The 19,864-nt window shown below is 46.1% G+C and overlaps 1 protein-coding gene across 2 annotated transcripts in view; it reads right to left on the bottom strand.

Moving 5' to 3' along the window:
* Window positions 1–19,864, bottom strand: part of WDR41 (WD repeat domain 41) — a 100,694-nt gene that overhangs the window by 72,018 nt on the left and 8,812 nt on the right. For both annotated transcript variants that reach the window (XM_073584139.1, XM_073584140.1), the window contains exon 2: window positions 17,410–17,525. In XM_073584139.1, coding sequence (XP_073440240.1) covers window positions 17,410–17,525 — 116 coding nt within the window. The remainder of the gene's footprint in view (window positions 1–17,409; window positions 17,526–19,864) is intronic.

Genomic DNA, 19,864 nt, shown 5'->3' on the forward strand with positions numbered 1-19,864 from the left:
GGCGAAGATGGATGTTGTCATTGGAAATATTTTGAAGAATTTGGCGGATTTTATAGCGGAGGCGAATCGTTTGAGGGTGATTGTTCTGGAGAAGGAGAGAGCGAGACAGCAGCGCATCAGGCATCGTAGACGACGTTTGTGGATCCACCCCATCACAGCCAAGAGAATGACGCGTAGGGTCTATTCTACACTCTGCATGTACCTTCGACGAAACCCGGATAAATTTTTTGGATATGTTAGGATGAAAATGGAGAATTTTGATTACTTGGTGGAGCGCATTGCACACCTCATAAGAAAAGCGGACACCTATTGCCGCTTCTCTGTTTCACCCGCAGAGCGTCTGATGGTGACTTTAAGGTAAGCCACATTTATTGGATGTGATCGCATCAGAGCACACTTTCACTGCAATCTTGTTGGTGGTAGTTTGTATCTCCAAGTGTTATAGCTCAGTTTTGGTATGTAATGCTGTGATTTAAAACTAATTTATTGTTTTTTAATTCCCCACAGATTTCTTGCAACTGGAGAATCCCTTTCGTCACTGCATTTCCAGTACAGACTCGGGATTTCCACCATATCTGGAATAGTGAAGTACACATGCCGTGCACTGTGGGACTCCTTAGCTGAAGAGTTTTTACCAGAGCCCACAACAGAGAGGTGGATTGAAATTGCTGACAAGTTTCAACAGATATGTCAGTTTCCCAACTGCTTGGGCGCTGTGGACGGGAAACATATCCGCATTGTAAAGCCAGCTGGATCGGGATCGGAATATTTCAATTACAAGAAATATTTTTCAATTGTCCTCATGGCCATCGCTGACGCGGAATACAAATTTATTGCGGTTGATATTGGGGCCTATGGCCGCTCCAATGACTATCAAGTTTTCAAACTGTCTGCCATGGGGCGTAAACTGTATGGAAACACCTTCCAGTTCCCACCACCTAGACCGCTGCCGCAAACATCTGGTCCACCTATGCCATTTGTCTGTGTAGGGGATGAAGCCTTCCAGCTGTCAGAACACCTTTTGAAACCGTACTCTAGCAGAGGATTGACAAGACCAAAACGCATTTTTAATTACCGCCTCACAAGAGCAAGAAGAATGGTTGAATGTACCTTTGGTATTCTGACAGCCAAATGGCGGGTCCTATTGACTGCGATCAACCTCAAGACAGAAACTGTGGACGAGGTGATCAAAGCGTGCGTGGTACTCCACAATTTTGTTATCTGCAAGGAACCCATTTCCATTGAGGACACCTCTGAAGAAACCACCTTGCAAGATTACCATGACATTACCACTAGAAGTTCTGTGACGGTTTCAGTAATGAGGGACAATTTTGCACTATACTTTATGTCACCTCAAGGCAGAGTACACTGGCAGGATGACAGAGTGTGAAAGATTTGTGCCCAACCAAACTTGTGTACCTTCTGTACCAACAGTATATACCTTTGCCAACCAAAGTTGGCTATCTTGTCATGGTCTCTATTTTTAGCTTTAGGCCACAGGTGTGTACCTGGTTGTGTTTTATGCAAAGTATTTCACCTTTTAACAAAAGTTGTGTACATTGTTAGGAAATCACCAACAATAAACACAACTTTTTAGGTGAAATACTTTGCTTCAAACACAACCAGGAACACAACTGTGGCAAAAAGCTAAAATTTACCCACAGTTATATACCTAGTTTTGAATACCATTTCACCTTTTAAATACCCTGTATTTAACCTTTTTCGCCGCAGAAAGAAATGACAGACAACCAGTGTAAAATAATTTAACTTTTATTGAAAAATGTTTTTTTTAGTAAACTTTTTTAAAATTTTAATAAACTTGTTTAATAAAGCTTTGAAACCATAAAACTGGTCATTTTTATTTAAATACACACATTATAAATCTGTGTAGTGTGTGGTGGAAATACTGCTGGAGGGGCTGCGGGACACTTCGACACTGGGAGTGTGGAGAGAGGACTGGGATCGTGGTGGGGAAGGAACAGTTAGAGGTGAAGGTGTGGAAAAAACTACAGAATGGGTGGACATGTGGGAAGCAGAAGAGGTGGTGGGTGGTGGAGTGGAGGGTTGGGCAGGGACTGTAGGAGCAGTAGATGTTGATGGCAAGTTGTATGGGGAAGGAGTTTGGTACGGGGCAGGTTGCGGGAAGTGGGGAGATGTCTGGTACGGGGCAGGTTGCTGGAAGTGGGGAGATGTCTGGTACGGGGCAGGTTGCTGGAAGTGGGGAGATGTCTGGTACGGGGCAGGTTGCTGGAAGTGGGGAGATGTCTGGTACGGGGCAGGTTGCTGGAAGTTGGGAGATGTCTGGTACTGGGGAGGTTGCTGGTACTGGGGAGTTTGCAGGTACTGGGGAGGTTGCTGGTACTGGGGAGGTTGCTGGTACTGGGGAGGTTGCTGGTACTGGGGAGGTTGCTGGTACTGGGGAGGTTGCTGGTACTGGGGAGGTGGCTGGTACTGGGGAGGTGGATGGTATGTAATAGGAGGGGGAGGATGGAAAGTGGCTGGAGGGGGTGTAGATGTAATAGGAGGGGGAGGATGGAAAGTGGCTGGAGGGGGTGTAGATGTAATAGGAGGGGGAGGATGGAAAGTGGCTGGAGGGGGTGTAGATGTAATAGGAGGGGGAGGATGGAAAGTGGCTGGAGGGGGTGCAGGTGGAGGAACTACTGTGGTGGGAGGAGGAGGTTGGGAGGTAACTTGCTGGAGAGCAGCGTGGCATGAATGCATTACATGCATCTGCTGGACAGGAGAGAGCGTTTCCATGCGCTCCACAACAGACCTGAAAAAGGTGTGGTTTGGCGAAGATCTTGCTTCTGAATGCATGGTTTGCAGAAGTGGTCTGCATCTAGCTATCGCCCTATATCACTTCTCCCATACGCCTCCAAGCTACTGGAACAACACGTCTACCTTGAACTGTCCTCCCATCTCTCTTCTTGCTCCCTCTTCGACCGCTTACAATCTGGCTTCCGGTCACACCACTCCACTGAAACTGCCCTTACTAAGGTCACCAATGACCTCTTAACTGCCAAGAGCAAGCGACACTACTCTGTCCTCCTCCTCCTGGACCTGTCGGCTGCCTTTGACACAGTGGACCATTCCCTATTATTACAGACCCTCTCATCCCTCGGCATCACAGACTTGGCCCTCTCCTGGATCTCATCATACCTAACAGACCGGACATTCAGCGTCTCCCACTCACACACCACCTCCTCACCTCGCCCCCTATCTGTCGGAGTCCCACAAGGTTCAGTCCTAGGGCCCCTGCTGTTCTCTATTTACACCTTTGGCCTGGGACAGCTCATAGAATCTCATGGCTTTCAATATCATCTTTATGCTGATGACACACAGATCTACATCTCTGGACCAGATATCACCTCCCTACTAACCAGAATCCCTCAATGTCTGTCCACTATTTCATCCTTCTTCTCCACTAGATATCTGAAACTCAACATGGACAAAACAGAATTCATCATCTTTCCCCCATCTCACGTGACCCCCCCTACGAACCTATCAATTACAGTAAATGACTGCCCACTCTCCCCAGTCCCACAAGCTCGCTGCCTCGGAGTAATCCTTGATGCTGATCTCTCCTTCAAACCACATATCCAAACCCTTTCCACTTCCTGCCGACTTCAACTCAAAAATATTTCACGCATCCGTTCATTCCTCACCCAAGAATCTGCAAAAACCCTAGTCCATGCCCTCATCATCTCTCGCCTTGACTACTGCAACCTCATGTTCTGCGGCCTCCCCTCAAACACTCTCGCACCCCTCCAATCTATTCTAAACTCTGCTGCCCGGCTAATCCACCTGTCCCCCCGCTATTCCCCAGCTTCTCCCCTCTGTCAATCCCTTCACTGGCTCCCAATTGCCCAGAGACTCCATTACAAAACCCTAACCATGACATACAAAGCCATCCACAACTTGTCTCCTCCATACATCTGTGACCTCGTCTCCCGGTACTTTCCTGCACGCAACCTCCGATCCTCACAAGATCTCCTTCTCTACTCCCCTCTTATCTCCTCTTCCCACAATCGCATACAAGATTTCTCTCGCGCATCACCCCTACTCTGGAACTCTCTACCACAACATATCAGACTCTCACCTACCATCGAAACCTTCAAAAAGAGCCTGAAGACCCACCTCTTCCGACAAGCCTATAACCTGCAGTAACCACCGATCGACCAAACCGCTGCACGACCAGCTCTACCCTCGCCTACTGTATTATCACCCATCCCTTGAAGATTGTGAGCCCTCGCGGGCAGGGTCCTCTCTCCTCCTGTACCAGTTATGACTTGTATTGTTTAAGATTATTGTACTTGTTTTTATGTATACCCCCCTCACATGTAAAGCGCCATGGAATAAATGGCGCTATAACAATAAATAATAATAATAATAATAATAATAATAAGTGTCTTCACCTCCAGAATGCTGGAGTTGATCTGCTGATAGCCTGCGGAGATTTGCTCTGACAAGACTTTTAGACAGTTCTGGAAAGATGCATTCAGATGCAAGAACTCTGGCGCATAAGTCTTTTCCTGACCCCTCTGCCGCTGCCGCCCAGTACCCGCAGGTGTACTAGAGGTGGCAGGGGCAGAAGGGTGGGGTAAAGGGAAAGCGATCTCCTCACCAGCAGCTTCATGTAATGTAGGCGGCCACGATGCTCCTGTGCTGGTGGATGGGACAGATGGGTCGAATGTGTGGGAAGGCTGGGAAGGTGCAGATGTACCGGGGCGGTCGAAGTGTCCCTCGGTGCCGGTCTCCTCATGGATCGCCTCAGAAGGGTCCAATCGTGCAGGCTCCAGAGTGCTGCTCACCGTGCTGTGGAATAAAGAGAAAAAAAAACAATTAAAATAGTGACATGGTATGGCCCTGGCTGAAAAAAAAAAGTTACATCTAAACATTTTTTTGTCACATGTGGTGTGTAATATTTACCTTCTGGTGAGCATTGTCTCCCGGAGGAACGACAGGGCTCGTGCGTACTTGTACTTGCTCCTGCGTCCTCCAGATCCACTCGGGGCCCGCATCTCTTTATTGAACTCCTTCTTGAAACGATCCCTCACAGACTGCCACCGCTTCACAATTCTCTCCCCTGAAACGAGAAAGGACAAAGTGGTTAGTATACAACATCAGTGTTTCCCAAACTCCAGTCCTCATGGTCCCCAGGGGTCATGTTTTCAGGATTTCCAAAGTAAATAGAAATCCTGAACACATGATCCGTGGGGACCACGAGGACTGGAGTTCGGGAAACACTGGTTTAAATCAAGCAACCGGTACTGTATATACTTACGCTCTTTAATCTGGGCCCGAGCTTCGAGGTCCTCCCAGCGGTCCACAAGGAGCGAACAGATTTCCTCCCAGAGTCGTCGGGTAACGATCAGGTCAGCGTGGCGTCGGTCAGCCATATTCCAGAGCGGCTCCCTTTCTCTGACGAGATCGATGAGGCGGTCCACATCAATCCCTCCATCCTCACTGTCAGAGTCGGGAGCACGCTGTGAAGGCTGTTAAAGAAAAAGACAAAAATAACATAATTAGCCTCCACAAAAGAAATGAAATAAAAAGTGCAAAAAAAACAAAGCAAAAATATTTATACTTACACGCTGGTGACCGCTGCGTTGCTGTCGCCGACGACCCTGGGAGGCACTGCGAGGACCTCTTGGCCGAGCACCAGATTGGGAAGACTAGAGAAGAAAACAAAAAATGTTATGTCTTTGGATGTAGGCATTTGTTTGCTGTGTGTGGTCTGCAGAACATTGTTTTCTATGTGTTGTGTGTAGTGTGATGTTGTGTTTCTGCGTTTGATGCAAAAAACTTACCAATTGTGAGCCCACTCCAAGTGTCTGTCCACCCCTTCCTTCTTCTTCTGGGAGCTCCTCTTCATCTTGTGATTCCTGTTTTGAAATAAAAGGCAATGAATACACATATATTACAGAGATGATGGATTTTGGAAATAAAAACTTACCGTCAAACGCTGACGATGCGAGGGAGGGCTCCCAGATGATGTGCTGTCTTCCTCATGGCCAGACTCCATGGCTGTGGGTGGTGTTTCTGCTGCTGCCATTGCTGCTGCTGCTGCTGCATCTATTGGGCGGCTGTTGAATAAAGAGAAACAAAGGGCCAATGAATATCTTGATATTCCATAGCCCTAGTTTGGAGGAATGGGGGATTTGATAATTACCGTCTCTCATCTGCTGCTGGACTCCCCTCCCGTTGTTCAGCATGCTGCTCCATTTGGGGTGGTGCCGTTAGGGCTGCTGCTGCAGATGTCTGCTGCCTTCTCCTGCTCCTGGTTCTTGGCTTGGGTGGCATGTTGGGTGTGGCTGAGGGTCCCATTGTCTTGCTTTTATATACCGTATTTTCCGCTTTGTAAGACGCACTTTTTTTCCCCAAAATTTGGGGGGAAAACAGGGGTGCGTCTTACAAAGCGGACATGCCTTACCTAGGCTGTGATCGGGGGCGTCCGGCGGTTGCTGGCCGCTGCTGCGGGTGTGTCCGGTGCCGCGTTGTGTGCCCGTCGATGCCCGGGGCTCTGCCAACATTGTGCGACAGGCCAGAGCCCCGGCATTTCCTCAGTTCCCTGTGTGCCGGTAAAAAGATGGCCGCCGGCGCGTGCGCAGATGGGATCTCGGGACCCAGTTCTCGAGAGATGAGATTTGAAATCTCATCTCTCGAGAGGTGGGTCCCGAGATCCCATCTGCGCACGCGCCGGCGGCCATTTTCCCTGGGTTCCCTGTGTGCGCGCGGTGGTGCCTGCAAAAAAATGGCCGCCGCGCGTGCGCAGATGGGATCTCGGGACCCAGCTCTCGAGAGATGAGATTTCAGATCTCATCTCTCGAGAACTGGTCCCGAGATCCCATCTGCGCACGCGCCGGCGGCCATTTTTTTTTTACCGGCACTTCAGCGCACATATACAGGGAACCAAGGAAATGCTGGGGCTCTGGTCTGTCAAACAATGTCGGCAGAGCCCCGGGCATCGATGGACAAACGCCGCCGCACCGGAGCACCTGCAGCACCGGCCTCCAACCGCCGGACAAGTGGAGAAACCTGACACCAGCACAAGACTCTGCAGCAGCAACAGCACACATCGGAGCCCCCCCTCATCCCTGAATGCGGCCTGCAGCATCACTCCACGCCTGCCTCCTCCAGCAGCGAGCCTGGGACCCCTCTACACCGCAGCCACCAACCCCGGTAAGCAATAAGATGCAAGGATTATAAGAGGCACCACCATTTTATTAAAAAATATTTTTTTCATATTTTTCTCCTCAAAAATTGTGGTGCGTCTTATAATCCAGAGCGTCTTATAAAGCGAAAAATACGGTATGTCCTGTGGGCAGAGCTACTGAGCATGCTCAGACCAAAGAAACCGGATCCGGCGCATTGCGGCGCTCATAGGCTTTCATTGTATGAAAAAGCCGGACACGCCGGATCCGGCGTGTCCGGCTTTTTCGCCGGAGACAAAAAACGTTACAGTAGCCGTTTTTTCCAGACGCCGGATCGCGTCACATTGCCGAATCCGGCGAAAATCGGATGAAACGCATGGCCATCCGGCTCGATCCGGCTCTAATGCAAGTCAATGGGGGGGAAACCGGATCCGGCATTGCATTTCGACGGATCCGGTTTTAGTCAAAAGCGCCGGATCGCGCCTGAAGCCGAAAACCTGATGTGTGAAAGAGGCCTTAGTGTGCGGCGTGATGATGTAGTTAGTGTGCGTCCTCTGTCTGAACAGTCACTGACAGAGGACCCGGAAGACAGAGCGGCGTGCCGGTGAAACGGGGACAGGTGAATATCGAAGGTGTTGGGGTCCTGAGCCAGCAGCGACACCAGCACCTGGCCCCCATAGCACGCCGGTGTCCCCGCCTGCTCAGGACACTGACATCTGGCCCCCAGCGACGAGAGGTGAGTATGTAATTTTTTTGTTATTTGCAGCAACAGCATATGGGGCCATAATCTTTATGGAGCAGCATATGGGGCCATAACCTTTATGGAGCAGCATATGGGGCATAATCTATGGAGCAGCATATGGGTCATATTATTCTATGGAGCATCTTATGGGGCCATTATTAACCTTTATGCAGCATTATATGGGGCGTATTTTGTATGGAGCATCTTATGGGGCCATCATGAACTGTATGGAGCATTATATGGGGCTCCTGATTCAATATGGATATTCAAAAACATTTAACCTAGTGATGTCTCAATTAATTTTACTTTTATTAGTATCTATTTTTATTTTTGAAATTTACCAGTAGCTGCTGCATTTTCCACCCTAGGCTTATACTCGAGTCAATAAGTTTTCCCAGTTTTTTGTGGCAAAATTAGAGGGGGGGGTCAACTTATACTCGGGTCGGCTTATACACGAGTATATAAGGAATGTCTCTACGCCTGGCATCCGGGGGCTTCTGGAGTAAGCAGTTCCCATATGAAAATGGTTGCTAATGATGTGACGTGTCATTCAATGACAATGTAAGAAAGTAGACAGTGTCTCGGCATCATTCATTGCATTAATTATCATCGGTTATTATTTCCAGTATAATTATCTCGGCCGTCCCGCAGTGTCATTCTGACCTTTTTAATGCCCGGCGACAGTGAAGTGCTAACACAGAAAGATGTCATTTTAAAGTTTTGCACAGGATTCATTTAGTTTCTTGAAAACCAATCAAAGCAAATGTTCCAAATCACTGATTTTTTTTTTTACCCCTCTACAATGAGAACATGAAAATCCCTTTTCAGAGCCGCTATAAGATATTATCAAAGCACTTGAAGCATGTAACTATTTACTGAGGCCGAGGAAAACACACAAGTGTACATATTGAACAGGCTTGACTCATTCATCACAGCAGCCGCTTGAGGTACAGCATACGAGCCAGAAATGAAAAAAGATCACTAAATCCAGGATGTATGGGGCTATCCATAAACCTCAGCACCACATCCAAAATCATGAAACAAACTTGACCATATAAATACTAAAGAAAATTTACCAAAAGAAAAAATGATATTCTTAGGCTAAGTTCACACTGGGCGTTTTTGGTGCGCTATTTCTATGCTCATTTTAAGCTGCATTTGACAGTACCAGCTACGTCTATGAGATTTCAGAAATTTCACGCACACAGCTTGGTTTTTTGTCATCAGTATTTTGTGTTTTGCTTGCTTGTTTGGACATAGAGCGTGTAACTTTTTTCAGCAAAAAACGTCCAGAGTGAACTTAGCCTAACAGGAAAATCAAGACAATAATATGCAGTAAAAGTACAATTCTGACCATGAAACGGCAGAAAACATCTCACAGTCCAGTACATTGATTAGTAGCAAATACATCGGTCATTGAGTATGTGGCTTTGGATTTTTTGCATGTAGCGGCTTTCTTTCATTAGAGCAGTGTTCCCCAACTCCAGTCGTCAAGAGCCACCAACAGGTCAGGGTTTAAGGATTTCCTTAGTATCTCCCAGGTTGTGGAATTATTGCCTGCGCAGGTGAGCAGATCTCACCTGTGCAATTTTAAGGGAAATCCTGAAAGCCTGACCTGTTGATGGCTTCTGAGGACTTGAGTTGGGGAACAATGCATTAGAGGGCTTGTCCCCTACTTGGACAACCCCTTCTGAATCACTAGTTTTCCCCCCAGCAAAACAACTACACTTATATTCACCTTTGTTGCCGGCACTGTTCCAGCAGTGTCGGCACTGGCTCTACTGTAATTCTGGAAAACTTCTGTTCAGATTTAGCAAAAGTTTTCCATTGCAGATGTTGTAGCAAATCTGCACCGCATCGCTGTCAAAGTCTATATATATTTCATGTTTATTTAGCTGAGGATTTGCTGCCAATTTCATCTTTTACATTGCAAAATCCATTACAATCCGGGGACAAAGGGATGCCCTCAAAATGCCATTGAGTTGCATCAGAACTTAGAAGTGCATGAACTTGACCTTAAATGGGTAAGTAAGGATAGGTGATAAATGTCTTATTGCTCCCACACATCACTAAACCAGGGATCCACAGCCTAAGCTAATCTGTAGGGCTCTCATCTCTGCGACCTCCACCAATTTGCCAAGGCTAGGGATTCAATTTCTACAGATGGGGGGGGCAATCAGACATTTATCACCTATTCTGCAGCTAAGCTTTGAAAGTCATTTTTGGGGAAGTTGGGGATCCGTGAATGATGGGGGGGATTTAACGGCAGCTTAGGGGTACTTCACACTAAGCGAGATCGCTATCGAGATCGCTGATGTGTCACCGATCTTGTGACGCATCAGCGATCTCGCCAGCGATCTTGCTGTGTGTGGCACGCATCAGCGACCCCCCCCGCGCCGGGTATCGCTGATCATTCAGGAATGTCCTGGGCCATTTTTTGATCGTTGGTCTACTGCTGGCCAGCACCCATCGCTGCGTGTGGCAGTGGGAGACCATCGATCAGTGAGCTCCCAGCGCTGTAAGCAGATGCTGGGAGCTGGTATCCAGGGTAAATATCGGTTAAATAAGCGCGCGCGTCCCTTAGTTACCCGCTGTGTACCTTGGATACCAGCTCCCAGCGCGAGCACGCTGGTATCCAGGGTAAACAGCGGGTAACTAAGCAACGCGCGTGCTTAGTTACCCGCTATTTACCCTGGATACCAGCGTCCTCGCTGGTCCTGATCGCTGGCGAGTCTGCCTGTTTGAGAGTTCACCAGCGATCATGTAGCGACGCACCAGCGATCCTGACCAGGTAGTATCGTTGTCGGGATCGCTGGTGTGTCATTTAGTGTAACGGGACCCTTACAATCCTCCTGAAATATGTGAAGCTGTAACAAGACATTTGGCTCAGCCTTCTCAGCTTCAGAGAAGAAATTCCCATGCCCAGCAGCTAGCTAGGATCCAAGCTCCTACTGGATTGCCCCCTGTGGATACCATGCAATCTAACTGCTTTGTTCAGTCACCTATGACTTCTTAAGGAAAATATGGACTTATCGTATGTCCAAGCTACACACCGGCTACATTGTAGAGATCTTTGGATCGGGATGAACGCCTTTCAGAATCTCGATCTGTTCTAGCACCCCAGAGTGGGGAGATACGTAGAATGGCTAGTAGGAGCCAGGTAGCAAAGAAGTGTTTGGTCTAAAAGCGTAACAGGGTCCCGACCAGATTCAAAGACGCCCGAACCGCCGCCCCATGACGTTCCCCATTGGGAAGTTATGATCTATCATAGGTTTTGGGAGATGTAACTACAAACCTCCAGGGGAGGGGGGACAAGGACCCTCCCAGGGACGGAAAAGGGGTGTGACCAACCAAGGGGATAAACGCTTGTATAAGACGATGAGCTCTTTCTCTGTCATGCTTGCTCTTCATTTCGAAAGTGGGCGTCCGAGTAGCGTGCTGTGCAGGAACTAGGAACCAGCTGGCAGCCCATGCCCCCTACGGCCCAGCGAACACACAAGGTCAAACATCAAACCAGTAATTGACAAGCTTATATCTTTTGTACTTCACCTGTATTTGCATATCTGACCATTGTATATGTTTAACTATTGTGTTAATAGTATATTGTCTAGTGAGCCCTTAAGGTGATTAAATACCGTATATACTCGTGTATAAGCCGAGATTTTCAGCCCATTTTTTTGGGCTGAAAGTCCCCCTCTCTGCTTATACACGAGTCATATACCTGGGGGGTCGGCGGGGGAGGGGGAATGTCAGAGATCATACTTACCCCCTCCTGGCGCGGTCTCTGCAGCCCCCGCTTCTCCACAGTCTCCTTTACTGCCTTCAGCGGTCATGTGGTACTGCTCATTAAACTCATGGATATGCGCATATTCATGAGTGTAATGAGCGGTACCACGTGACTGCTGAAGGCAGGAAGGGAGACCGTGGAGAAGCGGGGCTGCAGAGACCGCGCCAGGAGGGGGTAAGTATAGGCTATATTCACCTGTCTGGGGTCCATCGCTGCTCACCGCTGTCTGCTGCATCCTGTGTCAGTGACGTTTAGGCAGCAGGGGGCGCGGTGACGTGGTTAGTGCACGCTGCGCCCTCTGCTGGCTGAACAGTCACTGACACAGGAAGCGGCAGACAGCGGTGAGCAGCGATGGACCCCGGACAGGTGAATATCTCAGGTGCCGGGTCCTGAGCAGGAGAGGCGAGTATGGCATTTTTTTTGCAGCAGCAGCATATGGGGGCATAATATATAGAGCATATTCTATGGAGCAGCATATGGGAGTTTTTCTATGGAGCAGCATATGGGGGCATATTCCATGGAGCAGCATATGGGCAACCACAAAAACACTAGTGCACGCTCTTATCATCTCCCGTCTCGACAACTGCAACCTTCTACTCTCTGGCCTCCCCTCTAGCACCGCTCCAGTCCATCCTACACTCTGCTGCCCGACTAATCCACCTGTCTCCCCGCTATTCCCCAGCCTCCCCCCTATGCCAGGCCCTTCACTGGCTTCCTATTGCCCAGAGGATCCAATTCAAAACCCTAACCATGACATACAAAGCCATCCACAACCTGTCTCCTCCATACATCTGTGACATGGTCTCTAGGTACCTACCCGCACGCAACCTTCGATCGTCCCAAGATCTCCTTCTCTACTCCCCCCCTTATCTCTTCTTCCCACAACCGCATACAAGACATCTCCCGTGCTTCCCCCATACTCTGGAACTCCCTACTGCAACACATCAGACTCTCACCATCAACGGAAACCTTCAAGAAGAACCTGAAAACCCACCTGTTCCGACAAGTCTACAGCCTGCAATGATCCTCGGTCAACTGAACCACCGCACGACCTGCTCTACCCTCTCCTACTGTATCCTCACCCATCCCTGTAGACTGTGAGCCCTCGCGGGCAGGGTCCCCTCTCCTTATGTACTTGTGTGTCCCTTGTCTTACACTTGTATATTACTCTTGTATATATTAAACTTGTCTATATTTCCCCTTTTCACATGTAAAGCGCCATGGAATAAATGGTGCTATATAAATGCATAATAATAATAATATGGGGGAATTTTCTATGGGGCAGCATATGGGGGCATAATCTATGGAGCAGCATATGGGGGCATAATCTATGGAGCAGCATATGGGGGCATAGTCTATGGAGCAGCATATGAGGGCTTAATCTATGGGGCATAATCTATGGAGCATTTTATTGGGGCATAAACTATGGAGCATCTTATGGGGGTATTATTAACCTTTGTGCAGCATTATATGTGGCGTATTTTGTATGGAGCATCTTATGGGGCCCATCATGAACTGTACGGCGCATTATATGGGGCTCCTGATTCAATATGGATATTCAAAAACATTTAACCTACTGATGTCTCAATTAATTTGACTTTTATTGGTATCTATTTTTATTTTTGAAATTTACCAGTAGCTGCTGCATTTTCCACCCTAAGCTTATACGCGAGTCAATTAGTCTTCCCAGTTTTTTGTGGCAAAATTAGGGGAGGGGGGGGGGGGGGTCGGCTTATACACGATTATATATGGTATATAATTTTACCTTAGGTTGCTCTTTTATCTCGATCCACTCGTCCATATTCTCAGCTTAACTTTCCAATCCTCCCGAGGCTGGTTTGTGGCCCAATATAATCCCATTGAAGGGCCAGACTTACCATTGTTATCAAAAGTTTACATACCCCGGCAGAATTTTAGCTTTCTTGACCTTTTTACAGAGAATATGAATGATAACACCAAAACTTTTTCGCCACTCATGGTTAGCAGTTTGGTGAAGCCATTTACAGTCATATGTTAAAGTTTGGGCACCCCTATTAATGTTAACCTTTTTTCTTTATAACAATTTTGTTTTTTGCAACAGCTATTTCAGTTTCATATATCTAATAACTGATGGACTCCGTTTCTGGATTCAAATGAGGTTTATTGTACTAACAGAAAATGTTCAATCTGCATTTTAACAAAATTTGACCGGTGCAAAAGTATGGGCACCTCAGCATAAAAGTGACATTAATATTTCGTAGATCCTCCTTTTGCAAAAATAACAGCCTCTAGTCACTTCCTGTAGCTATTAATGAGTTCCTGGATCCTGGATGAAGGTATTTGTGACCATTCCTGTTGACAAAACAATTCCAGTTCAGTTACGTTTGATGGTCGCCGAGCATGGACAGCCCGCTTCAAATCATCCCACAGATGTTCAATGATATTCAGGTCTGGGGACTGGGATGGCCATTCCAGAACATTGTAATTGTTGCTCTGCATGAATGCCTGAGTAGATTTGGAGCGGTGTTTTGGATCATTGTCTTGCTGAAATATCCATCCCCTGCGTAACTTCAGCTTCGTCACTGATTCTTGCACATTATTGTCAAGAATCTGCTGATACTGAGTTGAATCCATGCGACCCTCAACTTCAACAAGATTCCCGGTGCCGGCATTGGCCACACAGCCCCAAAGCATGATGGAACCCCCACAAATTTTACTGTGGGTAGCAAGTGTTTTTCTTGGAATGCTGTGTTTTTTAGCCTCCATGCATAACGCCTTTTTGTATGACCAAACAACTCAATCTTTGTTTCATCAGTCCACAGGACCTTCTTCCAAAATGTAACTGGCTTGCCCAAATGTGCTTTTGCATACCTCAGGCGACTCTGTTTGTGGCGTGCTTGCAGAAACGGCTTCTTTTGCATCACTCTCCCAGACAGCTTCTCCTTGTGCAAAGTGCGCTGTATTGTTGACCGATGCACAGTGACACCATCTGCAGCAAGATGATGCTGCAGGTCTTTGGAGGTGGTCTGTGGATTGTCCTTGACTCTTCTCACCATTCTTCTTCTCTGCCTTTCTGATATTTTTCTTGGCCTGCCACTTCTGGGCTTAACAAGAACTGTACCTGTGTTCTTCCATTCCCTTACTATGTTCCTCACAGTGGAAACTGACAGGTTAATTCTCTGAGACAACTTTTTGTATCCTACCCCTGAAAAGCTATGTTGAATAATCTTTGTTTTCAGATCATTTGAGAGTTGTTTTGAGGAGCCCATGAAGCCACTCTTCATAGGAGAATCAAATAGGAGAACTACTTGCAAGTGGCCACTTTAAATACCTTTTCTCATGATTTGATACACCTGGCTATGAAGCTCAAAGCTCAATGAGGTTACAAAAACCAATTTAGTGCTTCAGGAAGTCAGCAAAAAGTAGTTAGGAGTGTTCAAATCAAGAAAATGATAAGGGTGCCCATACTTTTGCACCGGTCAAATTTTGTTTAAATGCAGATTGCACATTTTCTGTTAGTACAATAAACCTCATTTGAATCCAGAATTATAACTGAGTCCATCAGTTATTAGATATATGAAACTGAAATAGCTGTTGCAAAAACCAAAATTGCTATAAAGAAAAAAGGTTAACATTAATAGGGGTGCCCAAACTTTAACATATGACTGTATTGTCAAACTACTGTGTTTTCTCTTTTTAAATCATGATGACAACCCAAAACATCTAAATGAGCCTGATCAAAAGTTCACAAACCCTCGTGATTTTGGTCTGATAACATGCACAGACGTTGACACAAATGGGTTTGAATGGCTACTAAAGGTAATATCCTCACTTGTGACCTGTTTGCTTGTAATCAGTGTGTGTGCATAAAAGCTAAATGAGTTTCTGGGATCCAGACAGACTCTTGCATCTTTCATCCAGTCACTGACATTTCTGGATTGTGAGTCATAGGGAAAGCAAAAGAACTGTCAACTGATCTATGGGAAAAGGTATACAAAAAAATATCCAAGAAATTGATAATGCCAGTCAGCATCGTTCAAACTGTGATTAACAAATGGAAAATCAGAGGCTCTGTAAAAACAAAACCATGGTCAGGTAGACCAACAAAACATTCTTCCACAACTGCCAGGAATGTTGTTTGAGTTGCAAAGAAAAACCCACAAAAAAAAAAAAAAAATCAGCAGAAATACTGGACTCTCTGAAAACTAGTGGTGTGGCTGTTTCAAGATGCACAATAAGGAGGCACTTGAAGAAAAATGGGCTGCATGGTGGAGTCGCCAGAAGAAAGCCATTACAGTGCAAACATCACTAAGTATCTCGCCTACAATACAAAAAACAGCACAAAATTTCTTGAACAAGGCAATTTGAAGTGATGAGACCAAAAATGAACTTTTGGCCACAACCACAAAGGTTACATTTGGAGAGAGGTCAACAAGGCCTATGATGAAAGGAACACCATTCCTACTGTAAAGCACGAAGGTGGATCGCTGATGTTTTGGGGATGTGTGAGCTACAAAGGCACATTAAACTTGGTCAAAGTTGAAGGAAAGATGAATGCAGGAAGTTATCAGCAAATACTGGAGGCAAAATTGCAATCATCAGCCTGGAAGCTGCGCATGGGACGTAGCTGGACGTTCCAACATGATAACGATCCAAAAACACAAGACCAAGTCGACCTGTTATTGGCTACAGCAGAACAAAGGGAAGGTTCTGGAGTGGCCATCTCAGTCTCCTGACCTCAATATCATTGAGCCACTCTGGGGAGATCTCAAGCACGCAGTTCATGCTAGACAGCCCAGGAATTTACAGGAACTGGAGGCTTTTTGCCAAGAAGAGTGGGCAGCTTTACCATCTGAGAAAATAAAGAAACTCATCCACAACTACCACAAAAGACTTCAAGACGTCATTGATGTTACAGGGGGCAATACACGGTATTAAGAAATGGGGTATGTGAACGTTTGATCAGGATCATTTCGATGTTTTGTGTTGTCATTATGATTTAAAAAGAGAAAACACAGTAGTTTGACAATAAATGACTTCACCCAACCAATAACCATGAGTGGAGAAAAATTTTGGTGTTATCATTCATATTCTCTGAAAAAGTCCAAGAAAGCAAAACCTCTGCCGGGGTATGTAAACTTTGAGCACAACTGTATATCTAACGAGGAACTGGTTGCAGTCCTCCTGGGCTGATGCTAGTGAAAGAGGCCTCTCAGCCTGTCAGGGTTGTCGGCGAGTCTGGTGCCACGTTAGTGAATGCGTGGGCCGCATCCACTCACTCCTCGTGCCTCCCTGAGCCCGTGTGGACAGGGGCATCTGTGTAAACCTGTACAAAGCTGACCTTACATATCCCCATGGAGTACGAAATGTGACTGTAGAAATGCTGGATGTCAAAATGCAATTGGCAACTAAAAATACTGCGTTTCAACATGACCACAGGAGGAAACCAATCATGAAGCCAATGGAAACCATTACTATAGGGGAGCACATGCATATGGATCACAGTAGGTATTCTTAGGCTCGTACACTTCTTTCCATTTTACACACTAACAAGTCCTGAAAACCTGCACAATCTGCCAGTGCGACTCTCCCAAGCACACATTACGAGGTCATAAAGATGGCATCATACACATGGTGTCCAGACCAATCATTATAGTTTTTCATCTATTTATACCAAGAAAAGGACAAAACAATAATAATACCTCAAGTCCCCAATATAGCAATGTTGCACCTGGGTCCCATCTCACCTGTTGTCATCTACTTGTACCAGGAACCGCACAATGTCATGGTGGGCTTTCAAGGCTGTAAGTTCTGTATATGGATTTTGGGTCTGTTCCTCCCCGATGTTAAATATGGCAGTTTTCTACAGAAAGATAAAGTGAGACAAAAGTTAATTTTAATAGAAATAATACAATCAGAATCATAAGAGATCATGACAGTCACAGAGCTACAATGATGTGTCCGGCCTGGCTCCGTCCTGTATAATACAGAGATTGGGGTCCAATATAAGAAACAGAACTATTCACAGAGGCAAACGTTAGTGACAAAAGGACCTGAGTGCTCTTTGAAAGGCTTATTCTGGAAATCAGTGATGCTACAAGATAAGACTTTACCACTATAATGTTCTCTGCTAGGAAAATAGTATAACATTATTAATTACATAGAGATAAAAAATTGGAAGAAGTCGGAAAAAAATAACCAGATGAGAAGCAGACATGATATCCAGGAACAATTACATGCTATAGATTAAATACATACACATAGAATAATGATGGTAGAAATCAAAATGCAATTTGAACGATGAGGCAAAAATAGGCAGCCAAGTATATCTAATATATAAAGCTCAATGTGTGTGTGTGTATGTATTGGCATCCGCACCGTCGCAGCTACAGCCACAAAATTTGGCACAGTCACACGTCTGGACCCCGAGAGCGTCATAGGCTATGTTGTGAGGTGAAATTTTAACCCCGCGCGTTGCAATTCACCAAACAATTTTGCCCCTATCTACATAATGGGGAAAAAGTGAAAGGAAAAGTGTTGGAGGCAAATTGACAGCTGCCAGATGTGAACAAGGGGGACTGAAAGAATGAGAGCGATGGCGCCAAAGAGTATATACCGTACAGTTGCTAAGGTGGGGCCCTGACATGGGATACTCACCACACACGGGGATATGAACACACACACAAAATGCGCCACACACTACCACGTGCTTCAACACATATACCACCCTCAGCACACATTTCACCACACATACACCAACCTCGCCACATAAAAGTCAAAACACAGAAGTCGCCATTCAAAACTCACCACGATGTCACAGAGCTGTTTAAAAGATAAAAAATGAGCTGTGATTGGTTGCTATCAGCATCAGTTTTCTTTGCTCAGCAGACAGTATCACACAGGATAGGACTAGACACATAGCTCAGCAGACAGTATCACACAGGAGAGGATTAGATACACAGCTGAGCAGACTGTATCACACAGGATAGGATTAGATACACAGCTCAGCAGTCAGTATCACACAGGAAAGAATTAGATACACAGCTCAGCAGTCAGTATCACACAGGATAGGATTAGATACACGGCTCAACAGACAGTATCACACAAGATAGGATTAGATACACAGCTGAGCAGACAGTATCACACAGAATAGGATTAGATACATGGCTCAGCTGTCAGTGTCACACAGGAGAGGATTAGATACACAGCTCAGCAGTCAGTATCACACAGGATAGGATTAGATACACAGCTCAGCAGTCAGTATCACACAGAATAGGATTAGATACACGGCTCAGCGGTCAGTATCACACAGGATAGGATTAGATACACGGCTCAGCAGTCAGTATCACACAGGATAGGATTAGATACACGGCTCAGCAGTCAGTATCACACAGAATAGGATTAGACACACGGCTCAGCGGTCAGTATCACACAGAATAGGATTAGATACACGGCTCAGCGGTCAGTATCACACAGGATAGGATTAGATACACGGCTCAGCGGTCAGTATCACACAGGATAGGATTAGATACACGGCTCAGCAGTCAGTATCACACAGAATAGGATTAGATACACGGCTCAGCGGTCAGTATCACACAGAATAGGATTAGATACACGGCTCAGCAGTCAGTATCACACAGAATAGGATTAGATACACGGCTCAGCAGTCAGTATCACACAGGATAGGATTAGATGCACGGTTTTTATGTGCAAAACTAACCACAGTTGGTTACTATGCCCAGGCAACGCTGGGCTCTTCAGCTAGTATTAGCATAAAGTGCATAATTACCTCAGATGCCTAGATAGAAAATTGCAGGCAGGATGTTTACTGTCAAAATTTATATAGTGTATCTGGTTGTATATTATAACAAAGGTAAGTGGGATGGTAAATATCCTGAGTAAGGTGCATGTGCATAGAATAGGTATACACAATAAAGTGCAAATGTATGCAGACTGCTTAATCTACAAAGTCACCAAGTGGTTCGTAAAGGCCTCATATATAGGTACAAATATGCTCAGGGTAAGCGTGTACAATGCTACATTACCCATGTGTGGGTACAGACACTGGTTGTCCCTGGATGCGTCCACCAGGGGTCTCTATAGTCTCACTGATGGGTCTCTACTTGTCCTATACACACACATATGGTGGTGATCTTTACTATTTCTCTCCCCATTTTCAGCCACTATTTATTTACTACATGT

This window comes from Dendrobates tinctorius, unplaced genomic scaffold (assembly GCF_039654945.1).
Source record: "Dendrobates tinctorius isolate UK_male_01 unplaced genomic scaffold, ASM3965494v1 ptg000083l, whole genome shotgun sequence".
Taxonomy (NCBI): domain Eukaryota; kingdom Metazoa; phylum Chordata; class Amphibia; order Anura; family Dendrobatidae; genus Dendrobates; species Dendrobates tinctorius.